The following is a 24,757-nucleotide window of genomic DNA, read 5'->3' as shown; positions in this document are numbered from 1 at the left end:
ACAAACTAAAAAACTTCACGGATCACGGATCTACTGATATCAACATGCAGGGACTTATGAGAAGCACGCATATCTGCAGCTTAGTTTAAAACAGGTAATTGTGATGGAGAGCCTGTGAATCTGTGTTCATAATAGGATTTAAAAGTGTCTAAAGGACTTGTTTCTTGTTTTACTCCCGCATTTTCAATATTTTTAGGGATTTTATTTTGCAAATGTTTTTATCAAACCAATTTATCGTATTTATTGGTGTTGTTTTAACTCTCGTTGATCTCTTGTTCTTATGTATTTATTCCAAGGTATAGTTTTTAAGAGAGGTGAGCAGCAACAATAATTAGCAAAGGTGGGAAAATTATGGATTTAAACCAGCCACCACTAGGGGAGATGAAGGAAGATGGATGACAAGTGTTTTTTATTTATGTAACCTTTTATTTGTTACATTAATAACAAATTTAACATATGTTTTAACAAAATGATTTATTTGTTATTTGTTTTTATGTTAGCTTTTCATTTTTATTTATTTATGTTTTGCACATTTCGCACCGCCAACAAAATCTTTTTGGCACAAAAAGTGACTGCTCTGGTCCCTATCACAGTAATCCACTAAAATAATGGACAATTCTGCTCTTTCCTGGTCTTTTCTGACTTTGTTGCGATTTATTATCATACAGTAACACACTGACATAGTGATTATTAATGTCATGTTGCCATGAAACTCCAGATCCCTCCCCTCCAAATTCAATCACAAATGGTCACAGGAGACGCATTTAAGCAACCAGGTGTAAACAGAGATATGTCTCACCTGACCACATGTGATCGGATCACCTGAGACGCATCTTAATACCAGGTGTAAATGGGATTTTACTCAGTCGTGCAGTTGCTTTACATGTACAGCCTTCAAATGATTCTTAATTCATGTTATATTCAATTAATTATATTTAGCTCATTGTCATGATGTCTTGGTACCACGATTTGTTCATAGTACTGTAAAAAAAAGTGAAAGTCAGCATAATATGGAAGCAAGTGCTTCAGATCCCAAAAGTCATGATGTTTGGACAGAATCCTCCAGACCTTGCTTTAGTTGTGGATGCAGTCAACCTCAGCTTTATTTGAATGACTTTTAACAGCCATGAAGGGCTCTTTATTGCATTTCATGGTTGCTTGTGCCACTTGAAAATTCACTTAATCCACACTATCTTGGCTGCTCAGATTAAGGGAGATAAGAATCCCAGAACACAAAAAAACTTTTGACACCTTAAACATCTACCTGTGTTAGTGCACAAGGGCTGGTAATGCTATTTTAACATTTAACAATTACTATATGTCTTGAATTTAACAAACTAAGAAATGTGAGATGCTGAATAAATAGCTCAGTAGTAGGCTACAAAAATATGATATTGAAAGGTGCATAAATTGTTTCAGCTAATACAAAAGGATTTCCTTCATTTTTTCTTTCCCTTTCTTTTAATTCTATCTTTCCTTTCTATCTTTACTTTCATACATTTGTACTTTCCCATTCTTTTAGTTATTTAAGTTATTTATTTTCTTTGTCCATCTTTCCATTCATTTGTTCTTTTTCATCTTATCTTATCTTCCTTTCTTTTTTCTTTATTTTCATTTTTAGTTGGTTCTTTTCAATCTCTTTCAAGCACAAATATCTTATGCACTGGTGAGAAACATGTTTGTCCTTTATAAGCTTTTATCTTATACACATTCTCTCTCTCTCTCTCTCTCTCTCTCTCTCTCTCTCTCTCTCTCTCTCTCTCTCTCTCTCTCTCTCTCTCTCTCTCTCTCTCTCTCTCTCTCTCAGTGGGTGCTAGCTCACAGTTAGGGGTTGAGAGAAGTGTGTAGCCCCTAGCCTGCTGAATAAAAAGCAAGCAGTTAGAAACCTGCTGGAAATAGTGCTTGCTGATTTGATGTGCATGGCAGGGCGCTTTCAACCCCAGTTGCTGGGTTTGCAGATAAAAGCTACTTTACCGTCCTGCTCATTTTCTAAAGATCAACATCCTGCAGCCATAGAGAATGGCATGCAATCAGCCTCTGCTAAAGCCCTGACATGCGATGATTCTATACTCATTGCAAATCATATCTCATAATAGGACCTTATTCAATGGCAGCCATGACTCCTATCAATACTCTACTTACATTTCACACCAGAACCCTTCTCATTACCAGTTTAGGACTGAGCAAGGATGAGAGGGCAACAATTTCCGTCAACATGGCCTATAGGACCTAGATAAGCAGATGCAATCACACCCCTGGTGCACATGAAATAAGCCAAGTTATTTGGACTCCCCCACTATACAGGATCTATTATTTTTGTCTGATAAATGTGGATGTTTGGGTGTCCTAAGTACAGATGGTCAATAACCATCTTTCAAAAAACATGTTTTTTTGGAAATATGCAAATAAACCTCTTTCCCTATGCCTGAAATCAGGACTGTAACCAAGGTTTGAAAATGTGTGAGGTCTGGGGTGGGGTGCCAAGAATTGTACCAAAATTACAATTACAAATTTACCAATGACATTGTGAAAAATCAGCTACTAAAATGAATGAAATAGCGTAGCCTTCGTAATGGCCATTGTTCGTATATTTGACATATTTCATTCTGTAGTCTGTTCTACAGATGGTGTAGTGTAGTATGTTACTGTTTTTGAATGTTTCAGATATTGTCATGATGATCATCAGGGCCGGATTAAGACCCCTAAATGCCACTGGGCATGAAGATACAGTTTTCTTATAGAAGATATACGTTTTTTTTTTTTTCAGTGAGTCATGTGCTATTATACATGTTTTCAAAGTCATTCAATAACTGTGTGTGAGGAACCAAAATGCAAAACTGTTACCTTTGAGACTCAAAATTATTTTCCTTCAGGTGGTGCTTGACGGCTCCGGAAAACTGTATCCTCCATTGATCCGCACTCAAATCTCAGGACATTTTATATCTAATTGGACACATTTTTGCATTGGATAGTAATTTTTTATTAAATACTAGAATTGTAATGATTATTACCATCTCGGTTACTGTCGTAACCTCCATTCCCTGATGGAGGGAATGAGAAGTTGTGTCAATGTAGTGACACTAGGGGTTGCTCTTGGGAGCCCCAAACACCTCTGATCTTTGAGAAAAGGCCACTCAGAATTGGCGAGTGGAATTCTGCAGGAGCTGGCTTGCAACAACTCATTCAGGTTTTGTGCTGAGGAGCCGAGACAGGTTCCTGGACATTTCAGCAGCTAGTACAGCTTGTGGCAAGAGGTACAAGGGAGAAGGGACTTTTTGACCATCCTCGTAGCTCGTCACAACCGCCTGGCCGTGAGTGTAGTGCAGTCGGGCGCGTGAAGGCGGGGGGCCCACATTTGCGGCGTCCAAGTCGCAGGTGCTCGGTGTTTGATCGCCATGATAATCGCCATGATAAGTCAGCATAATATGGAAGCAAGTGCTTCAGATCCCAAAAGTCGTGATGTTTGGACAGAATCCTCCAGACCTTGCTTTAGTTGTGGATGCAGTCAACCTCAGCTTTATTTGAATGACTTTTAACAGCCATGAAGGGCTCATTATTGCGTTTCATGGTTGCTTGTGCCACTTGAAAATTCACTTAATCCACACTATCTTGGCTGCTCAGATTAAGGGAGATAAGAATCCCAGAACACAAAAAAACTTTTGACACCTTAAACATCTACCTGTGTTAGTGCACAAGGGCTGGTAATGCTATTTTAACATTTAACAATTACTATATGTCTTGAATTTTTGACCATCCTCGTAGCTCGTCACAACCGCCTGGCCGTGAGTGTAGTGCAGTCGGGCGCGTGAAGGCGGGGGGCCCACATTTGCGGCGTCCAAGTCGCAGGTGCTCGGTGTTTGATCGCCATGATAACGGCGGTCGTAAACACCTGCTGTGTGACCCAAGGAGTGAGGAAACCGCTTTTTTGGAAAATGTGGGTACCGCAGCCCGTTCGGGGTGCAGAGAACATGAAACAAATTGGAACACAAGATTTACCTCCCTGGTCCAGATACCAACTCTAGTTTTCCCTCTCTGGGTCATCCATCTCAGGGGTGCTTAGGAGCCTTACTCGGGGTCCTAGTGCCATACCGTGAGGCGGGGGGTATCCGCTTCTTGTGGGAGGGATCTACGCTGGGTCCGAGGACTGGGCTCGTGCTGTAGCGGTGCCAACTGGGACTTCGCCACCGCAGGGGAACGCCTTCGGCGAGCAGATGGGGTACGGGATCTTGAGCCACGTCGGGGAGATGGGGGCATTGAAAAAGCAAACTTTGTCAGCGTCCCTCATCTCTACCACTTTCAGCCATAGGTGGCGCTCGTGGACCCCGCTCGTGAGCTCCGAAGGAGATGTTAAGCTAGTCTCATTTTAGAACTCAACTGGGGCAAACAAGGAGCGTGCTGAGGAATGGGAGTTCCGCGTGGATTTACCTGGTGGGGCCACGCCCATTGGAGTCCCTAAATCACCTCTAGCACCAGCCAGGGCAGCCTCGTACCTGTAGGTAGAAGGCCCGGCACGGGGGCGACTGGAGTGGCTTTCCCCCAGAAGAAAGAAAGCCGCAACCACAACGTTGCCATGGTCATGTTCTCGCAATGAACGCTGCTTCAGTGTGATCATGGCCCAGACTCGTGAGGCAGCGCCCTTGGCCACTGGAGGTGGAGAGATAATGACCACATCCAGGAATTACACAAAGACAGAAAGGCATCTTTAAAAAGATGTTCACATCAATGTTTTTTGCTCTAATAGAGGAAATATACTCTTTAGCCCAGAAGCGTACTTTGCACTGATCGTGCCAAAGGAGAGAATGCCGCTTGAATGCGCCGTATATCCAACAGCATACGCTTCTTATTTAGAGGTGAATGGACTGGAAATGGAATTCAGCTCGCTGACACACAATCGCTCGGCTCTGAATGAGTGGTTGCGAGCCAGCTCCTTTTATAACTGTATATCCTGGGAGTATCATGCAAATTCTACTCGCCAGTTCTCATTGGCCTTTTCTCAAAGATCAGAGGTGTTTGGGCTCCCAAGAGCGACCCCTAGTGTCTCTACATCAATGCAACATCGAGTGAGTGACAGAAGGGGAACTGTGTACCCATCTAAACAATATTTTCTCATCCAGTGAAAATAAACGACTATTATTAGTATTAGAATATTAGAATTAGAATTAAACATTTACCGAGGTCCGGACTTCGGTGACCTCAAACTTGGTTTCAGCCATGCATGTAATCACGGCGATGCCTACAGATTTGATTTTTTCCAAATTTCCTCGGTCTTATGAATACCACAACTGGATTCTACTGTGAACAAATCTTTGCTCAGGGTACAAAAAAAAGATAATCTTTTGGTTATATAAATGGTTATACTCTATATGCCTCAGTGTGTTAGTGTGCACATTTTGGGGGTTGAATCTCTCTCACACCAGCAGTACATAATTTTCAATGCACACACTTGTGACACAGTATTTCAAGTACCCCTGTATATAGACTTAATATAGCATTTTTTATGATTAAATTATGATTTCAAATAACCAACCAACCAAAGGAACAGTGCTGAATTTTGACATATTTGTGTTTCCCTTTTTGTAGCTTTCATAAACCATTAATGGGATGCTAAGGTTGTTTTAACATTGCTCACAATTCCATGAAAGTGTGAGTTTGGACTGTTTTCTGTCATTGCAGTAATATTTAGCTAAAAGGTGACTTTAAAACTCCAATTTAGCTGGCCTCTCGTAGCTGTGTTGTTTTGTGTAATTTATATTGAGACAACTCATTATTTCTACTTTGTGATTTTGTTGTGCAAGTTTGAGTCCAGAGTTGCCAGAGGTACCATTCTTAGCATTTGATTACATTCTGTGTGATCATACACTGTAGTTAAAATCTTAAACATGTGTTCTTCCACAACAGAGCTAATTACTACAGTAACATGAATTTAATGCAGTTAGATTAACATTACATTTTAGCAATGTCATAATTTACTCTCCTTTTTCTCATAGAGTCTTTGCTTTAAAACATCCAAAGATTACTAACCATAATCAATCATACCTCCTATGTTTTTCCACGCTATCAGTTTTATCACATTGCATTGCCATGCTTAATTGCCCGTCATAGTTAAAGTGTTTGTGTTTTTATAGAAAACAATATTCCTGTATTTAAGGGATTGGTGGGTATGGAAATGTTGATTAATTTTAAACAAATGGACTTTTACAGATGTTATTTTTGTTTGCATTATTATTTAGTCAAATGAAAATTAATCAAACTATCAGCCTTGTTGTATTGTTATTCATCAGAAAGAAATTCAGAAATTGTACTGCTTCCGGGCATTTACATTTATTTATGCAAAAAGAACGGCAAACATACGGTGGACTTTTAACTCATTCATAAAAAGGAAATCTGAAGGCTACTACCATGATTTGAGAGATGCTGTATGACCCCAGAAAAACATCCTGCTGAAGAAGGAGCTTCTTGGGGATCCTCTGACATTTGATCAAATTGAAGTCCAAAATCTCTGGTTTAAATAGCAGATGAAGGGAGAATTGCCCTTTAAAGAAGACACCCCTTAGCTTAAAGTCTGTGGGGTTCTTTTACTAAGAAAACCCAAGAAAGATGATTAGAAGAAATGTGTGGGCTAACACGCTGTCATGGATTTGTTTGCTGAAATTAAAACCGCACCAAGTTTGTGTGGAGCAGAGAGTACACAGCCTGCGGGACGTATGCGTGTGAGTCATCTAAAAACTTTCTTTAATAAGACAGCTCCTCTCTGTGGACCCCTGCAGATATAGAGTTGTCAGATACCTTATTGAGTGCTGAAATTCTTGGCATTTACCATGCAAGGCTTCAGTGATACGGGATGCCACGAGGATAGATAGGACTAATTGTTAACAGTTCTTAGTGTAGCTGCAAGCCTTGATTTGTGCATATCCATCATTATTGTGGTGTGCGGTACTTCTAAGAGGAGCCGTTGTCATGTGGCTGTGGAATTAGTGGGATCTAAAATGCAGAATAAACAGACACGTTTTTTTCTTTGACAGTGGTGATGGTGGAAATGTAGATTTGACATTACAACTGTCTTGGTTTTTTTTTGCTGAATAAAAAGCAAGCAGTTAGAAACCTGCTGGAAATAGTGCTTGCTGATTTGATGTCCCTAAAGTCACTGTGGTTTGTGTCTTGCACACCTCGACTCCCCCAACCTCTTGTGTACTGCATGCTTCCATTCTTTGTCAGTCCTTTAAAACATTACACTACACATCTAAAGATAAGCCCTTCTTATACTGCATTTTTTATATGCTGTAATTTTCTTATTATTTTCAGTAGCTTATCTGCTGTAGTGTATTACTCCTGCATGGTAGAGCAAAGGACTACCAATGGCAAGGTTGTAGGTTCAATTCCCAGGGAACACATGTCCTGATTTAAGCTCCTGCCAAATAACTACATTTAAAATGAAAAATAAATAAATAAATAAAATATTTTTTTGATTAATCACAATCTTCATTTGAGCCATTCTGATATTTGTTCTTAAGATCCCAATATCAATATTTTACTCGCTGCCTATTTTCAGCTGCAAAGTGAAAATGTATAAGAATTCTTCCTGTCCTACAGATGTCACTGTGTTCTTCTGAATTAGCACACAACTTACCAAACATTTATTCATTGAAACACAACACATGAATGAATTTCCTCCATATGTTAGTAAAATGGACATTATAACTCAAATATAGATAAATGAATCAGAATTTAATCAAATTGAATTGAATCCAAATTAGTTTGAATCAAAAATCTTTATTAATGTTAAACAGGAATGCACTGTAACAAAACATTCTACATTAAAAAGGGCATGACAAGTATAGCATTAGGGGAAGGTCGTACAATTTTCACAGTTAATAAAACTTTACTTGATCAATTGAGAATATTACTTGTGTCCCATCCCAGATTTAATTCTGGACATTCTGTCATTGTTCAGTTAGGCAATAATGAATTTCTTATGTTTGATAACAATCTAATCTAGAAGGTTTCTAGTTTGGAAATGACCACGGTTGGCCAGAGAGTAGGGGGCCTCTTACAATTTATTTTCAGGGGCCCAATCAGGGGAGTTTGGGCAGGCCTGCTTATATGCAATGGATGGTTTTGTAATATCAATTGATAAACTTACTAGAATCTGAATGCCATACTTGAATTGGATCAAATTTCTGGTTGGAACATTATAGCCTTGCACATCTGATATAATTTCTGAGACAGCACAGTCCTCAGTGTTAAACCCCATCCAATTAAGACAATGAAAAATGAAGCAACTTTTTGGTTTACTCTTTTCTCCTGTTCCATCTATAGGTGGCGAGGTGCCCTATACAACTCTGGCCACAAGGATGATGATGGGGGTTTGGTGGCTGTTTGCACTGATAGTCATCTCCTCTTACACAGCAAATCTGGCTGCCTTCCTTACCATCTCCCGCATCGAGAACTCCATTCAGTGAGTGCACAAATTTATTCAGAATGTAATTTTTTTGCATCAAATTTCAGTAATCATCCTTACAAAAACAAAACAACATTCAAGATTTAGCTTCGTTTGGGTTAAATATGTTGTTGTGGTTGCATGTTTTAGTGTTGTTTAAACATTACTAAAAAAAAAAAGCTATGATTTTCAGGCATCATTGATAAGCATTAGAGAGGATGGGTATTCACTGAGTACCATTCAACAAACAAAATGAAACCTCTCTCCTTCTAGCAAGCTTCAAAGAAATCAAGTTGACAAGAAAGAATCAAATAATTAAATCAATTATACTCTTGACACAAAAACTCAGACATGGTTTTTCTCCTCACATGCAGTAAAGATGCGCTCAATTCCACTCACAGACTTTGTGTCATTGAATACGCTTGAGACCCTAACACAAGTTTGTTCATGTGGCGCTCAAAATGCTGCTTTACTATTAAGTTAACAGTGTGTGTGTGTGTATCTGGGTGTGTTTATAGGGCTTCTTTTGGGGGCATGCAAAATCCCTGTTTTAATTTACTGCAGCACAAATTTCATCTATCATTCCAGTGAGAGTGACATCAGATATCTACCGTAATTTCCGGACTATTGAGCGCACCTGAATATAAGCCGCACCCACTGATTTTTAAATCAAATATTATTTTGAACATAAATAAGCCGCACCTGTCTATAAGCCGCAGGTGCCTACCGGTACATTGAAACAAATGAACTTTACTCAGGCTTTAACGAAACACGGTGTGGCAGCGGGGGCGTAGTCAAGCGCCCGTCCGGGAGAGAAAAGCGGTAAGGGCGCTTACACCTGCACTAAATTATGTCTAACACCGGTGTCTAATTTCAGTAAGCATGGGGAGAGCGGCATAAAAAGGCAGCAGCCACAGAGCTGAGAAAGTGACACACGTCAGTCTAGTGTTGGCGCATAGAAGAATTGAGAAACTTTATAAAATTGATTGTAAACATTGCTGTGGCCATTAAAAGCCTTACCTGGAACGTCAAGTGCCCTGCTGAAAACTGTCACACTGGTGCCCGTGTGACAGTTTTCCCAAGAAGGACACGTGAAGCAGGGCACTTGAAATTAGACACCGGTGTTAGACATAATTTAGCGCAGGTGTAAGCGCCCTTACAGCTTTTCTCTCCCGGACAGGCGCTTGACCACGCCCCCGCTGCCACACACTTGTAATAAAACATTTGCAGTAAACAGTAGCCTACAAAGAAAGTCATTGGTCACTATCTTCCTCGTCTTGTGCACATGAAACCACTGAAGTCATCTCCTTCGGTGTCGGAGTTGGATAGCCTTAGATTTAGTTGTCTTTTTGCACTGAGTCAATTCATCACGCTGCTGTTTCCAACGTCTTATCATCGACTCATTAAGACCAAGCTCCCGTGCAGCAGCTCTATTTCCTATTCCAACAGCCAGATCAATCGCCTTCAACTTGAAAGCAGCATCATATGCGTTTCTCCATGTCTTTGCCATGGTGAGGGTGACAAAATTACTACCGTAATCAGAATGATGGGAAGTTTGAGCGCGCTCGATTTAATCTAAACAGTAAACAAAAAAAGTTGTTTTGACCTTAACCCGTTCGGCAATTTCATTGGTCTAATGAAAGCTTCACGCCACCAAAAAACTGAGCAGGTCACAGAATGTTTTTTTTTTTAATTTTTTTTATAAAATTTGAAAGCGGGAAAAATCCATATATTAGCCGCGTCATTGTATAAGCCGCGAGGTTCAAAGCGTGGGAAAAAAGTTGCGGCTTATAGTCCGGAAATTACGGTATGCACCGGCGATTCTTTTAATATGCCTGGATGAGTGTGCAGAGTCAAGAGGAGCCCAACATACACACACCCAAATACAAACCCTGATTTTTCACAGTGGAATGTGTCACTGCCTTCTTTCTGCCCACTGTGAGACCTCACCAATCCAGTGCATTTATTGAGCTACTAAGATTCAGCAATGCCTAGCAGTCATAGATTTAAAGGTGAAATGTGTCATTTCTGTGCTACTAGTGTAACTTAATGGAATCACAAAAATAATTATTGTTTTCAAAAAGTTTTCCCAACCAGTCCCCCTACCTTCCATTGGTTGGCCAAACAGATAGTTCTGCCTCAAACTCATGCCACTGGTTGAGCTAATATTGCTATTTCAAGCGGGTAAAGATACTCAAACAAGCCACTAATGACTTACAAATAATCCACAAAAATGTACAGTAATATGTACTTCAGTTGTTCCAGCAGTATAGGCTAATCATATTCAGTGATGGCTAGCAGCGATAGAGTTAATTGTGCTTGTATGATCCCCGTCTCCTTCATTATGTAACCATGTAGGTGATGGGCGTGGGGGTGTTACTTGTGAAATGAGAGTATTTCATTTCTGAGATTTAGATTATCTTTGAATTAGATTATCATTAATGAGCTTGTGCTTAGATCGCTTGATTCTACTTCTATGTAACTAATTAGGATTTCCATAAATTTAAATGTATTATCTTTTAATGTGTAGATGACGGCAGGGTCATTACAGAAATAATTACAGCCTAAACTGTGCACCCAGTGGTCTGTTGTGTTAAAAAGCAGACAATGTAGCTGTTCAGTCAGGAAGAGCTGAAAGATTTATAAGATGAGCTGTGCGGTGGCAGTAGGGGGTTTGAAACACATTGAGTTTACAATTACATAGTTTTGTCTTGGGATAGAAGTTTCTTTACATAATAGATTATAAAAGTATAGCTGACGGTGCAGTCTGCTTAATATCATATTATTTATTTGCAGTGCAAATTTTAAGAAAGACAGATTCAAGACAATACAGTGGAGTATTTTAATGTTTATCTGTCTCTTTACCGATTTACTGATCTTAACCCAGTGTTAATTAAATAAAGCAACATCAGCTTATTGACAACTCTCACTTACCCCATATAGCTCTTAACTGGTAAACACAAAATCTATGCATTCACTCGTTTCATTCATTAGGATTTTTTTTCAGTAGTTTAAACAGCTTTTCCTTTTTTGGTGTCAAATGCATTTCCTAGAAAACATTTCCAGCGCGGCTAAATTCAGAGGTTGGTAAAAGATTTGAAAGTAATCAAAAACTCAAGTCAAATCGAGGATCAATCCATGCAGAGTAAAAGCTGTAGATGTGTTCAACTAGAATTTATCTTCTTGTGAGTAAGCAAAACACTTCAGATATGTCTAGTTTATGCTGATTGCCATTGTGTTGAATGATTTGCAACACCGTGCCACTGATTTGCTGGCTTTAATACAACTGCCAACAAGAAACACATCACTGATGTTCACTTTCTTCCTGACATATGCAAAATGAAAACAAGAAAATTGCATCCAATTTGCTTTTTATAAACAAAGAAAAATAAAATACTGTTCTACAGCCTTAATGTTTTAATCTGCATTGCAATGTGTCCTTGTGAGGCAGCATGTTTGAATATTCACGTATATTGTTAAATGGTTAATTTGAAACAAGCAGGTTTAGAAATATAAAAATGGTTTAGAAAACAGACTGTACAATTCTGCTCCAGACGTATCAGCTTTCATCATGGCTGTGAGACATGTCCATCTGGTGAAGGTGAAGGAGGGCCAGGCTACAGGCTTCTCGAGATTGGTTTTTCTTCACATACATGCCATTTTGCCTGCAGTCTGGCTAGTCGCAGTCGCTCCATGCCAAAAATTACACTTTTTCTGGGCAAGTAAATAGATCAGCTAAGCGGCTATAGCATTTCAATGGCAACAGATGGTCACCTATAAAGGGTATGAAAAGTGTATACACGGATAGATTGCTATTCTTGTAGCTAATTGAATTTAGCTGGAACAGAAAACAAATTGCTGGCTTGAAAATGTACCACTAGTATATAACAAATACAGAGATGGATTAACCTGCAGTCATTACTATGATATAGACGTGGCATATTTACATTTCCACCAAATCACACAATCTGTGCAGGTCTGCTATAAAGAGGCAATTACGTTCAATATTAACCCTATTTAAGTGCTTTCGTGTGCACAATGAGCCACAGAGTAGATTACAAAGATGAAGAACTTGCATTAGCATTGAAAATGTAATGTCACAGACTGGCCCTGCATTGCTCAGTAGCTCTGCAGTGGTGTTTTATAGTACTGCAGGGTTATCAAAGGCCATTTTTTATGCAACTCTCTATGCAAATTACCCTACACATGACCACAATTTTTAGGGAGGGGCGGGGATTAAGTGCCGCGATTAATTGGGAGCAATAAAAGATTAACATTTGTGGCCGAGTTCATTAAATCTTCAAAGGGTGCTAGCTGAGTTTAGTACTAGAGGAGCCTGGTATGAAGACGACAGCTGTCTGATGTTATAAAATTTTATGAATTAGAGGTCAGACCAAATATCTACAGGAATCTCAATGGCACCAAGCAGCACACCCACTGTCCGTGACTGCTCAAACCAATCAGCCACAACATTAAAACCACCTGCCTAATATTGTGTAGGTTCCCCTTGTGCCGCCATAAGAGTGCCAACCTGCATCTCAGAATAGCATTCTGAGATTTTATTCCTCTCACCACAATTGTACAGAGAGGTTATCTGAGTTACCGAATTGTCAGTTCGAACCAGTCTGGCCATTCTCTGTTGACCTCTCTCATCAACAAGGCATTTCCATCTGCAGAACTGCTGCTCACTGGATGTTTTTTTGTTTTTGGCAATATACTGAATAACTTTTAGAGACTGTTGTGTGTGCAAATCCCAGGAGATCAGCAGTTACAGAAATTCTCAAACCAGCCCATCTGGCACCAACAATCATCCATGCGATTATCTAATCAGGCAGCAGTGCAGTGCATATCATGCAGATATGGGTCAGGAGCTTCAGTTAAAGTTCACATCAACCATCAGAATGGGGAAAAATGTGATCTCAATGATTTGGACCGTGGCCTGATGAGGGGGGCCAATACAATATTAGGCAGGTGGTTTTAATGTTGTGGCTGATCTGTGTATATTTAGAAGTTCACATAGTTACTCTAATATGCTCTTGTGTGCACAGTCAATCACATATGGTATCACTAGGTTGTTTTAGCACAGTGGAAAAGCACTCATTTGTATCATTATCAGTTTTCTAAATGAAGTGAGACTTTGTTGAAACTGAGAGGGCTTCACCCTTATTGTGTATCTTGATTATTTAGTTAATGCAAATATTACTGCTGTGAATTATTGACCCTTGCTTGATTAACTTTTAATTAGGTGTAAGATATTAACACAAATTGCTGAATAAACAGTATTTGACATAACATGAGTGGGAGAGTGTCTGCGTGATGGAGCTTTTGAATGGATTCACACACTGTTATGCCTACACAATTAAGCTCAATCAAGTGTGGGCATTCATGCATTAACATTGTAGATTTTGTGTATAATGCTTACATTTTTTAATTATTACACCTCCAGGCATCAATCCAAGAGTCCCATTTCTCAGTATTTTCAATGATAAAATGCTTCGTTGTCCCCCTTCAGGTCTCTACAGGACTTGGCAAAGCAGACAGACCTGCCGTATGGCACGGTTCTAGACTCTGCCGTTTATGACCAGGTTCGCAGCAAAAGCATGAACCCTTTCGAGAGAGACCCTATGTACTCGCAGATGTGGAGGATGATTAATCGAACAGGAGGAGCTGAAAACAATGTAGAAGAATCAAAAGAAGGCATTCGCAAGGTAGGATGCATTCTTATCCATGACTACAAAGCCAGGAATATGCCAAAGTTTGTCCAATTACAATGTTTAGCTAAGCAACAGTTTCTAAAGATAGCGCTAATCATCTTTAAATAGAGATATAACAGTTAAAGTACGCTAATGTGGTTTAATAGTGTGTGAGTTATGAGTGATTTAGGTCTGAAAATTCCCTCTCTGAATTCCCATACTAATTTGGGTTAATGCCTTGTTTGTTAGCGCACCATTTTTTTTTTTTCCTTCCTTCCAAGTTTGTTTTCATTTTGCTGCAATTATAAAGTCTGGCAAGCAAGAGAAGTATGAAGGCAAGAGTCTTCGCCTTCATCAGATCTTGTGAGAATACTTAAAGAGTAAATGACTAACAGTGTCTTGTTAATGCGATGTCATTTCACAGGTGTTTGGATAAATATTGTATAACACTTGCCAAAGTCTTGCCTGAGGCATCACCCTCTTTCAACCTCTTCTTCCTTTGCTTTCCCTCTATTTAACCTGCCCTTTTCCTTCAGTTGAATGTAGGTTTTAGAGTGCCCCCTAGTGAACGCTTCCTAAGGAACTGAGAAATGTAGTTCTCTTAAAATGTATGGGCACAGCAGGATTTGCATTTGAGGCATTTAGCTCATATCCAAAGTGGCTTACAAAGAGTGCTTTAGATTTACTTATGAGACTGTAGTGATCAACAGATGGTAAGCATGCCATTTATAAGTTATATGTAAACAAATACAAATATGCAAGTACTATATAATAAAAATACACCTTATAAGTGTTCTACCACTTTTTGATGCTTTGGCTGATGTAGCCATAATCAGCATAAGGGAAACATTGACTAGTCGAATACTTGTCTGAAAATATATTCAATAAGTACACATTTGTGTTCATGAAAGCCATAATACTATCAGGACAACACTATATCACTATTTTTAATTAATTCAAGTATTGGTGAAAAAGCCAAGTCTTGAGTCTGCACTTGAACATTGTGAGGTATTCTGCTGTTCTCACATGTAGGGGAAGTTGATTCCACCATTTTGGTGTGAGGATTGTCTTACAAAAGCTCACACATGAAGTGCTTTTTAAGGAATCCAAGAAATCTGAAGTAAATTTGTGACAGCAGGATTTCTTGGATCATGTGAAATCATCCATAAATATAGGAGTGGCTGGTACAATGGACAAGTAGCTCCTTTGATTTCCCCAGCAAATATTTAAGATGTGTATTCTCTATTGTATTTCACTTTTTCTTTGAGTTAGCCATGTGCTAATGCTGAGTGCTCCTGTTTGTGAACTCATTTTTCAATAATAGGAGCAGACTGGGAGTTTTATTTCAGTGCTAAGGAAAATGTGCTTTCATAATTCATGAGCAGAGCATTTTATGGCACATTTTCATACACATTGCAAAATAATTCTTTCCCTCAAGATGAATGTGTTTCATGAATTGTCTTAGATCTTATACCCTAGCTTTTCTGAATATTTTCCAGACATCACATCCTTTTTCTTAAATGGATTAATCGTAAGCTACATCATGCTACAAGAATGGTCTGGCTTTTTTTGTCCACTAGACTAGTAATTCACCTAAAGCAAATGTACTGTAGATACAAGGAGCAGGCTTTCTTATGGAAAGCTTAGCAATCCCAGAAGGACATGAGAAGGTCTGCATCTTGGGAATACATTTTTTCAGGTCATAAGCTCAGATATACCTATTATGCCTAGCTCAGAATGCACCAGAGGAGAATTTTGTACATATACCATTAGTTAACATTAAAACATGATGGGCAGAGGAAGAAGAGGAGGGGGGTTTGTGAAGGAGATAGAGAGGTGCCTTTGAATGCTAACAAGAGAGTCGATATAAGCCAGCACTAAAAGGATTTCAATCCTTTTTCAGCATACACAGACTTCATCATCTAAGGCTTACATGGCCTGCATGTCCCTCATCTGAGAGAGAGAGAGATATGTATAAAGAAAGATGGGAGACTGGAAGAAGTGACTGAGGGCCAGGCATATTCAAAGACACAGCCATCTCCTATGAGGAGAGATCTGTAGGTCCATAAAATACAAGTTAATGGGTGTCAAATTTTTGAAGCTCCAAAAATCATTAATAGCCATCATGAAAGTAATCCAGTGGATTAATTAATGCCTTCTGTAGCGAAACACTAGGTGTAAGAAATATATCAATATTAAAAACTTTGTTTTTTTTTTTAACTCATGTTGTAACCCAACATGAGTTAAAAAAAACAAAGTTTTTAATTGTATGGATAGAATGCATAGAAAAGCATGTTGGCAATTTCATGTGAAAACTAAAAAATTTGAAGAAAAAACGAGCATAGATATACAAACATAGATGCCTCATTCGGCTGTTTTGGATACTTCAAATGTGGTGCTATCTTAGAACAATCAAAAAGGAGAGCTGTTTGAATCGTTTTGAATTTTGAATTGCTGTGTTGTTTGGCTCCTTGCTCAGACCTCTGCATTTGTGTCAAAATAGTATTGTGGTCCATAGAATCAGCTGATAGAAGGGATCTACATATGAATATCTACAGTATAGAGATAGGCAGTTTGAACTTGAGGACAACAAGCTTTCCGGGAGTGAACATTTTTAGTAAAAAAAAGTTTCAAATATTGATACATTTCTTACAAAAACCTAGTGTTTTGCTTCAGAAGACATGAATTAGACCACTGGAGTCGTATGGATTATTTTTATGATAGTTATATGTACTTTATGGAGTTGAAAAAATTTGGCACCCATTCACTTGCATTTTATGGGCACGATTGAAAATATTCCTTGGGCATTGTCAGTATGGCGGACACACCAGAGCTTAAAGAGTGACAAAAACATGGATAGCTCAGAAGGAGGTGGGAAGGAAGACAGGGAGATTGGAAGATAGACAGATGAAGAGAATTCTCATCATAGAGGGGAACTAATGATCCTTTACTCATTCTTTCTTCATTCTCTAGATTCACACAAACACAATACACAAAGAGCTACACTCCTCTCATTATACAAACACTTATTTATCATTTCCTTCTCAGCTTGCTCATTAGTTTGTTGTCACACCGAACAGCGAACCGCATGTGGGAAGTCGGACCGTGATTTAAAAAGCGTAATGACGAGAATTGAGTCATCACCAGCTGGGGCAAAGCGAATGCTTGAGGAGGAGGCTTGCTCTATGGGAAAGATTATAACTCTTTAATTCCTAAATTCCTTGCTTGAGAAATTTCTGTGAAGATCAGAGAGTTGCAGTGTGTGTGTGTGTAACTGTGTTTAGACTGTGTCACCACTTGTTGTATGCACCTGTTCACCACTAATCAGGAAACATTGCTGATGTTGATTCTTAGATATTTAGAGCTTTCATGTAAGCAATATGTGTTAGTGTTAATCTCTATTCTTTATAAGATACAGGCAGTTTTTTTATTACCTACATTATAGACTGAATTAGATCCAAGAAACAATACTGTGGAAGAGGGGTAGGAGAATGTTAAAGGTTATTTGTTCAAATTCAGGAGTTATTCATTGGTTAAACAGGTTGAATGGGTTGTACTGATCTATAGAACACCAAGATATTTTGATGACGATATGATGTGAATATACAGTAACCATACAATGCAAGTCAATGTGGTCCAATACTTCCAAGCTCCAAAAAAGGCAGCATAAATCCATATGACTCATGTGGTTTAATCCATGTCTTCTAAAGTGATACAATCGGTTTTAGTTAAGAAAAGACCTCAGATCACGCAAAAAAATAAATAAACAACACTTTTTCAGGCTGGATCAGCTAATGTGCTTGCACTTTCTCAAACTGACAGTCGATGTCCATATCTAAAATACAGTGACTGGCTCTTTTACCTGTAAGGCGGGACTTCCTTTTCTACATCAACCATATTGTGTGTTCCAATTTCTCCCATTTATTTTACTACAAGTGCTGTGTCTCTGGCTAGATAGTCTCTGGTGAACCTCACTCTACTTATTCAGACACATTAAAGAGAGAGAAATACAAAAGAGTGCCGAGTACAGAACAACAGACAATAAAAGTGTTTTGGACAACCAAAGGAGAGAGAAATAAAAAAGATATATAGTGTAGAATATGTGGCAGAGAGGATAATTGAAACTGGACATTATAGGTAAGACACAAAGAGGAGAGGAAGAATGGAAGTGCTGCTTTAACGGAAAATTAGCAGAGACTTATCTTTTCCCTGCTGATTTATTTAGCTGGAGATTGTTGCTAGGCATCTGATAGAATAAGCAGGTGTTACAGCTTCAAGAGAAGGGGCGAACTGCCGAGAGACACAAAGAACCAAAAGAGAGAGGATTAGTGTTGTTCAGAAAAGATAAGAGGACTGGGGGGGAAGAGTGGTGACACTGTAAATCTGTATTTAAAGGGTCTGAAGTATGCATTTCTTCTCTGTGCACACTTACATACAGTACATACAACTATTTGTTGAGCAAAATTCAAATAAATTGATAAATAAATTGAGAAGGGTTGGTCCAAGGATAAATAAAATACCTGGAGAAATTTGCAGGAAGAATTATCATTCCAAATATTCATTTCAGTGGCAATTGGCCAACTGATGCATACACCCCTGGAAATATGCAATTTTAATAGTCATTTTCTATCATGGGTATTGAGCCTTAGTTATTCAGGGGCCACATGAAATCTAATGACACCACAAGAACTAACAAATTCCCCAGCCCTTGACTAGTGACTTGTTACGACCAAAGTTTGGGACCAACATAAGCTGTCAAAAGTTAAACAAAAAAGGTTGCAATGGCCATGGTAAAAAAAGAAAGTGATGTTTATTTACAAAAATAAAGAAACCAAAAGTAAATATAAACATGCTAAATCAAACAATGACAGGGGAGTGGAGTAAATTAAACTGTTAAATATCTAAGAGTAAATAAATCTTTGAAAAAGATTCAACTCCCATTGAAAAAGAAACAAACACAGAAAATTAATCTTCCAGATCCACTTTCTTACCTACACTACCTATTTTGATCTGTTTTAACCTAACAAGAGACAAACTCACCATCCATCTAAAAGAAAAGAAATCAAAACAACAGCAAAAAACACTAAACACAGAAGTGGGAGTCAAGGGGCAGCAGCCATGAAGTGAAGCCAGCAACTCTTAAAAAACTTCAGGTGTAGCTTGTTAAGAGTTTGTGCCACCATCTAATTGTCAGACTCACACAGGCAACACAAAAGCAAAAGAGCAGAGGCTCGTAACATGACTATCCTGAGCTATGATGTCAAAGACAGCAGACTGGACAAACTATCGGTTTATACTTGTGAATGGCCATCGATGGAGACAAATACTCTTTGATTCCATAAAGTGTATTTTTGGCATCTATAGTACCAGCTGGGGCTAACTGGACCATGCTAACAGCCAAACCTTGATACCTTGCATTGATTTAATATAACATGGAATTAGGTTCCATATTGTTTGCTTGAATGTGTGGAAGGGAATTGAGCTTTGGACTTGTGAAATGGAAAGTCTGTTAGCAGTAACAAAACAGACTAAAATTGAAGGAATCTTTGGTGAGGGACCTCATTAGCATCCAGAGGTGATTCCATGCAGTTAAAGGAATATTTCTGGTTCAATAAAAGTTAAGCTCAATTGCCAACATTTGTGGCATAATATTGATTAACACAAATTTTTATTTTGACTCATCCCTCTTTTTAAAAAAAAAAAAAAAATGCAAAAATCAAGGTGACAGTGAGGCCCTTATAATGGAAGTGAATGGGAGACATTGTTTTACATTAAAATACTCACTTTTTCAAATGTATAGCCACAAGACATAAACAATATGCATGTAAACATGATTTTAGTGTGATCAAATCTCTTACTAACCTTTTCTGTGTAAAGTTATAACCAATTTTACAACTTCGTTGCCATAACGATGTAAAGTCAACAAACCCTAAAACCTTAAAATGACTGTAAAATGACTATTTAAACAACTTAACAGTTTTAACAAAATAATCAATGTAAGTTCTTTTATAAAATTATAAGCTTCATATTTCTGCCTTCCAAAAAATGCCCACATTCACTTCCATTGTATGTGCCTCACTGTAACCTTGATGGGCTGTGACTAAATAAATGTTTGTGGTAATCAACAGTATGCCACAAATGCTGTCGATTGAGCTTAATTGTATTAACCCAGAATATTGCTTTTGGACTTTTCTAAGATCTCCTTACATATTCTTATTCATATACGCAAACGAATAACTGAACCGGTCTGTCAATGTGTACTTCTTGAAAACAATGATAATTTTAAGGTTAGAGTTGTTTTGCAATAAACTGAATAAAAAACCCCTCCAAAAAACAAAATTCTGAAAGAAACACTTTAAACTTTTTGCAACATTTTGTTGTCTTTAGTAACGTCAAAGAGCTTTCTTATTGGGAAGTGAAAAAGAGAAGTCCTCAACGTGTCAATTTTATCCCAACTAAACTTAAGTGCAGAGCAACTTTTAAGAACTTGAAGGCGGCATTAAATCTGAGATCTCTTATACTTGCTGTGACACTCCAGAGAGCTATGACAGAGTTGAATTGTTGTGAGGGCTGAAATTATCTTTTAAACTGAAGGAAATGACTGACTTATAAGTAAATCCAGACCTCACATTGCTGCTTCTCTGAGTGATGATTCTCCTTCATGCAGACAAACATTCTTAATCAAACTCTAGAGTCACTCTGGTGAACTTTAATGACAAATGGAAATGGAAAGCTAGATAGAAAGACACACAAACCAGAAAAAATAAAAAAAATGGTGAAACAATGCTAATGCAGAGGGTATAAATTTGCAGGGAGAAACATCAATGTGAGAAAATGTAAAAGACAAACAGCCTCTAAAGGATGAGTTTAATCTCAAGCTCAGCAGCCCTCCAGTCTACCAGCAAGATTGGATCAAAGACCCAAATTGGATCATTAAATTTCACTTCTGTATTCCCTTAGAGAGCAGAGGAGAATGAACCCCCACACCTTTCTTTTCGGGTTGTGTTTTGGAGACAAAGTTCAATTATTGAATTGTAAATTAATTAAAGGAAGGAGTGGATGTATCTAAGAGTCAGCTGTGGCATAAATTTTGCAGCAGGTATGTGTGTTTGCAGAGCAGGGTGTGTGTGTGTGTGTGTGTGTGTGTGTGTGTGTGTGTGTGTGTGCGCGCCCGCGTGTGTGTGTGAGAGAGAGTGTGTATTTCTCTAGGTAAACTGCAGCGATGCCCCACTCATTCTCATTCTGTTTGTCCCTGCACCCCTCCACCACATCTTTATCCCTGTCTGCGGGAGACAAGATGGCCCACCGCCAAGCCTTAATGGACTTTTGGAAAGCATAGAAAATAATACATCATAGGTCGAGATAGGAGAGGTAGTAAAGGGGTGGTGGTCCTAAATATTTTTCTCTTGCCAGCACACATCTGAGAAAATAGCCTTGTCTATTCAGATCTCATGTGAGAGAGAGAAAAGCTAACTGGGCCTCACCCAGACTCACATGGGCATACTTGTGTGTGAACATTTCTATATGGTCCCATTCTGAAAAACTTCATGGCTTGAATCTGAAATGACACTTTAAACCCTTTTTTCTCAGTGTCATATTGTGGATGCTGGTTTGTTACACATATTATTGCTTTCCTGTCAATGTAAGTGCCAGATCACATTTTCCCCTATCCAGTATCTATTGGACTTGACTTACCTGCACAACATGCTCATGCACCTCATGATTTTTTCAAATTCAGACTTCATAATTCAGATTTTATGAGATCACAGGAGGTTAGATGCCTCAAACAGGAGAAGTTCCTTTGCAAATCTCAAGAGTGGTGACTTGAAAAAAGCTTGAAAAAAGCGTGCTGTCAGTCAAGAGAACAGGCTTGCTGGTGCTCTATATCTTTGTCATCTTAGCGTGAGTAAAAAGCATAAAATGTCAACATCACATCCGCACATGATGCAGAGGACAGGTGCTTAATTTAGTGTGTATGTTGCCCTAACATACAACTCTGAGGAACAGAGAGGGGGTGCTGCGGATGACAGCTGCATGAGCGATGAGGAGCTCTCTGATTATTCAGCAGGGTGTGTGGGCATGCATGCGTGCCGGTATCGAATTGTATATGAGAGTAAAGTGTACACCGCTTATCCAGTACATTTAAACAGGAACCCAGCTTTCTCACAGTAAGCCACATTCCTACAATAACCCACTTTTCTGGTGTCCATCTGAATGTACTGACAGAACTGTTTGCTTAACAAATGTGATCAACTTGTGTCCACACTCAACAGCGCCACCCAGTGCATTCTCTTATAACTGCCAGTTTTAGTTTGTGTGTTCATGATTTAACATGCATCTAACTGTATATATGGCCAGCAAAGCAAAACCATATCAATTTCGAATAGTATTTTTACTATTCGAATAATTATTGCACAATGAATATTCTAATATTTGACTACTCGTGCACATCCCTATTTATGGTTAGGGTAGGTAGGGTAGTGTAGGTTAGGGTAGGCAGAGTAGGGAAGGGTTAGGCTTAGGTTTGTGCATGGGGGAACGCATTCTGACAGTGGAGAACATTACCTTCAGATACTGTTCCCCCATACAGATCTGCTGGGGGGAAACGGATCCCAACGGGGAAATAGAATTCGACACAACACCGGGATTTGCATGTGTGCACTCATAAGAGTGAGCACTAAGAACGTCTTTTGCTTTTTCATGGAAAGATTCATCCTCTGATTCATCCATTCATCCGTAAATAGACGGCAAGAAGAGACAAAAGGAGAATACTTGATTTCTGGACTAGAAAAGTCCCCTTCAACATCAAAGAAACAATTATCAGATCAAAAATTACCAGAGATGTGACTTGGTATTACCAAAGTTGCTTTAATGCAGTGGTTCTCATACATTTTTTGGTCACTCCTTCTTTTAGACAAGAAACATGTCTGGGGGCCCCACCCCATAATCTGATAAAAAAATTATAATAAAAAAAAAACATGTTTCAGATATTTTAAGTTTTAGTTTTTTCACCTTTATTTCACAACAAATGTTTTATAAAAAAAAATTAATGAATACTGAAGGCTTTCAGTTTCAACTTTTCTGCTGAATAATGAAAATAACTTTGTTACTAGGCTAACATTGTGCTGTATTATTTCTGTGTTTTAATCATGCCTATATACAGTACTTTTAAAACATCCAAAAATATCATAAATTAAAAGTGACTGTTGCAGGAGCTGTCTTAATATATAAGAGCTCACACAAAAATAAACATTTCTGCCATCATTTACTCACCCTCGTCAATCAAAACCAGTATGACTTTTTTCATCAGTGAAACACAAGATTGAGGGATGAGAGGATTGTGGTTGTGACTATCAACCTCCAAAGCACATAAAAGCACCATAAAACTTGTTCATATCACTTTTGCGCTATATTTAAATTGTTCTGTGTTTTGTGAGGAACAGACAGAAAATTAAGTGATAATTCTCTTCTTCACTCATTGAGTCTAGCACGAACACGAGAACGTCTTTGTTTACTTAAGCACAGCACAGTGAGCGAACCTGACGGCACATAAACGCCTCAGGATGTCGAGAGCTACATGCGCAGAACACGCTGCGCTGCCAGAGGAAACTATAAACAAAGCTTAAGGAGAAAAGGCAGAGGAAAATAAATTGTGCATATTGGTTCCATCATGTATTGTCAAAATGTTTATTTTTTTATCGTATTTTTTAAGTTTTGGAGATTTGAGAATGGCCCAGTCTTCTGCACCCCTTACAATAGTGGGGCTCTCCCCACACTTTGAGAACCACTGCTTTAAAGCAAGTGAGTTCACTTGGCAACCATCTTGTTAATTACCCTGGAAAGCTATTTTTATGTAAGCAAAGAACTGAATTCTCTAAAACTTCTTGTCAAGATTATGTTTCGATAACATACAGATAACATATACGTGGCTCTGAATGCACTGAGAAACAACGGCTTCAGAATTTACACAAAAATGTACATTTATTATTAAACTGTTGTATAGAATATGAAGTAGGTGAATATACAAAAATAGATTAATAAAAATCTTGTACACAATTTCTAAAGTATCGATACAATATCATGTGAAAAAGTTTTAGGATATAGAAATCCGATTGTATCGCCTCAGCCTTGATTTCAAATAAGCAATCAAATCTGAAAACAATGTTATCTTAAATCTTTCTTCTTTAGCGCACATAACACTTAAAATAAGCTGAATTTATTATTATTATTTTTATTTAGGCTGGTCCAGCAAATATTTGTGCACATTCTAGTGTAAACAAATCTATTAAAAATGCATTGTTTCTTGTACCGTACAGTATGGGTCCTATCCTTTAAAGGCAAATGTCCATAAGTTTAAAAATAGTCTTTTTTTCTTTTTTTTTTGCCCTCCTAAACTGTTGTCATTAAATTGCTAAAATGTATTCATATATCTATGAAAAATAGCATCTACGAAAAGAGATGGTTTAATGAATAAATAATGATGAAAAATAACAATTTGAAGTGCAATAAATAGTGTTTTAGTATGGGACGCCAGTTTAAAAGTAAAGTAATAGCTCACAGTGTCACAAAGTTGTGCAAAGTACAATCCTCAAAAACGAAATGCTAACTAATATAATCTGTTAAATAT

General features: G+C 38.3%; 1 protein-coding gene across 2 annotated transcripts in view; it reads left to right on the top strand.

The window, feature by feature from the left end:
• Positions 1–24,757, top strand: part of LOC127630454 (glutamate receptor ionotropic, delta-2-like) — a 560,225-nt gene that overhangs the window by 504,503 nt on the left and 30,965 nt on the right. For both annotated transcript variants that reach the window (XM_052107985.1, XM_052107986.1), the window contains exons 12-13: positions 8,317–8,455; positions 13,950–14,145. In XM_052107985.1, coding sequence (XP_051963945.1) covers positions 8,317–8,455; positions 13,950–14,145 — 335 coding nt within the window. The remainder of the gene's footprint in view (positions 1–8,316; positions 8,456–13,949; positions 14,146–24,757) is intronic.

Source organism: Xyrauchen texanus, chromosome 37 (genome assembly GCF_025860055.1).
Source record: "Xyrauchen texanus isolate HMW12.3.18 chromosome 37, RBS_HiC_50CHRs, whole genome shotgun sequence".
In the NCBI taxonomy this organism is placed as follows: Eukaryota; Metazoa; Chordata; class Actinopteri; order Cypriniformes; family Catostomidae; genus Xyrauchen; species Xyrauchen texanus.
This window is presented reverse-complemented; position numbering and strand designations above follow the sequence as displayed.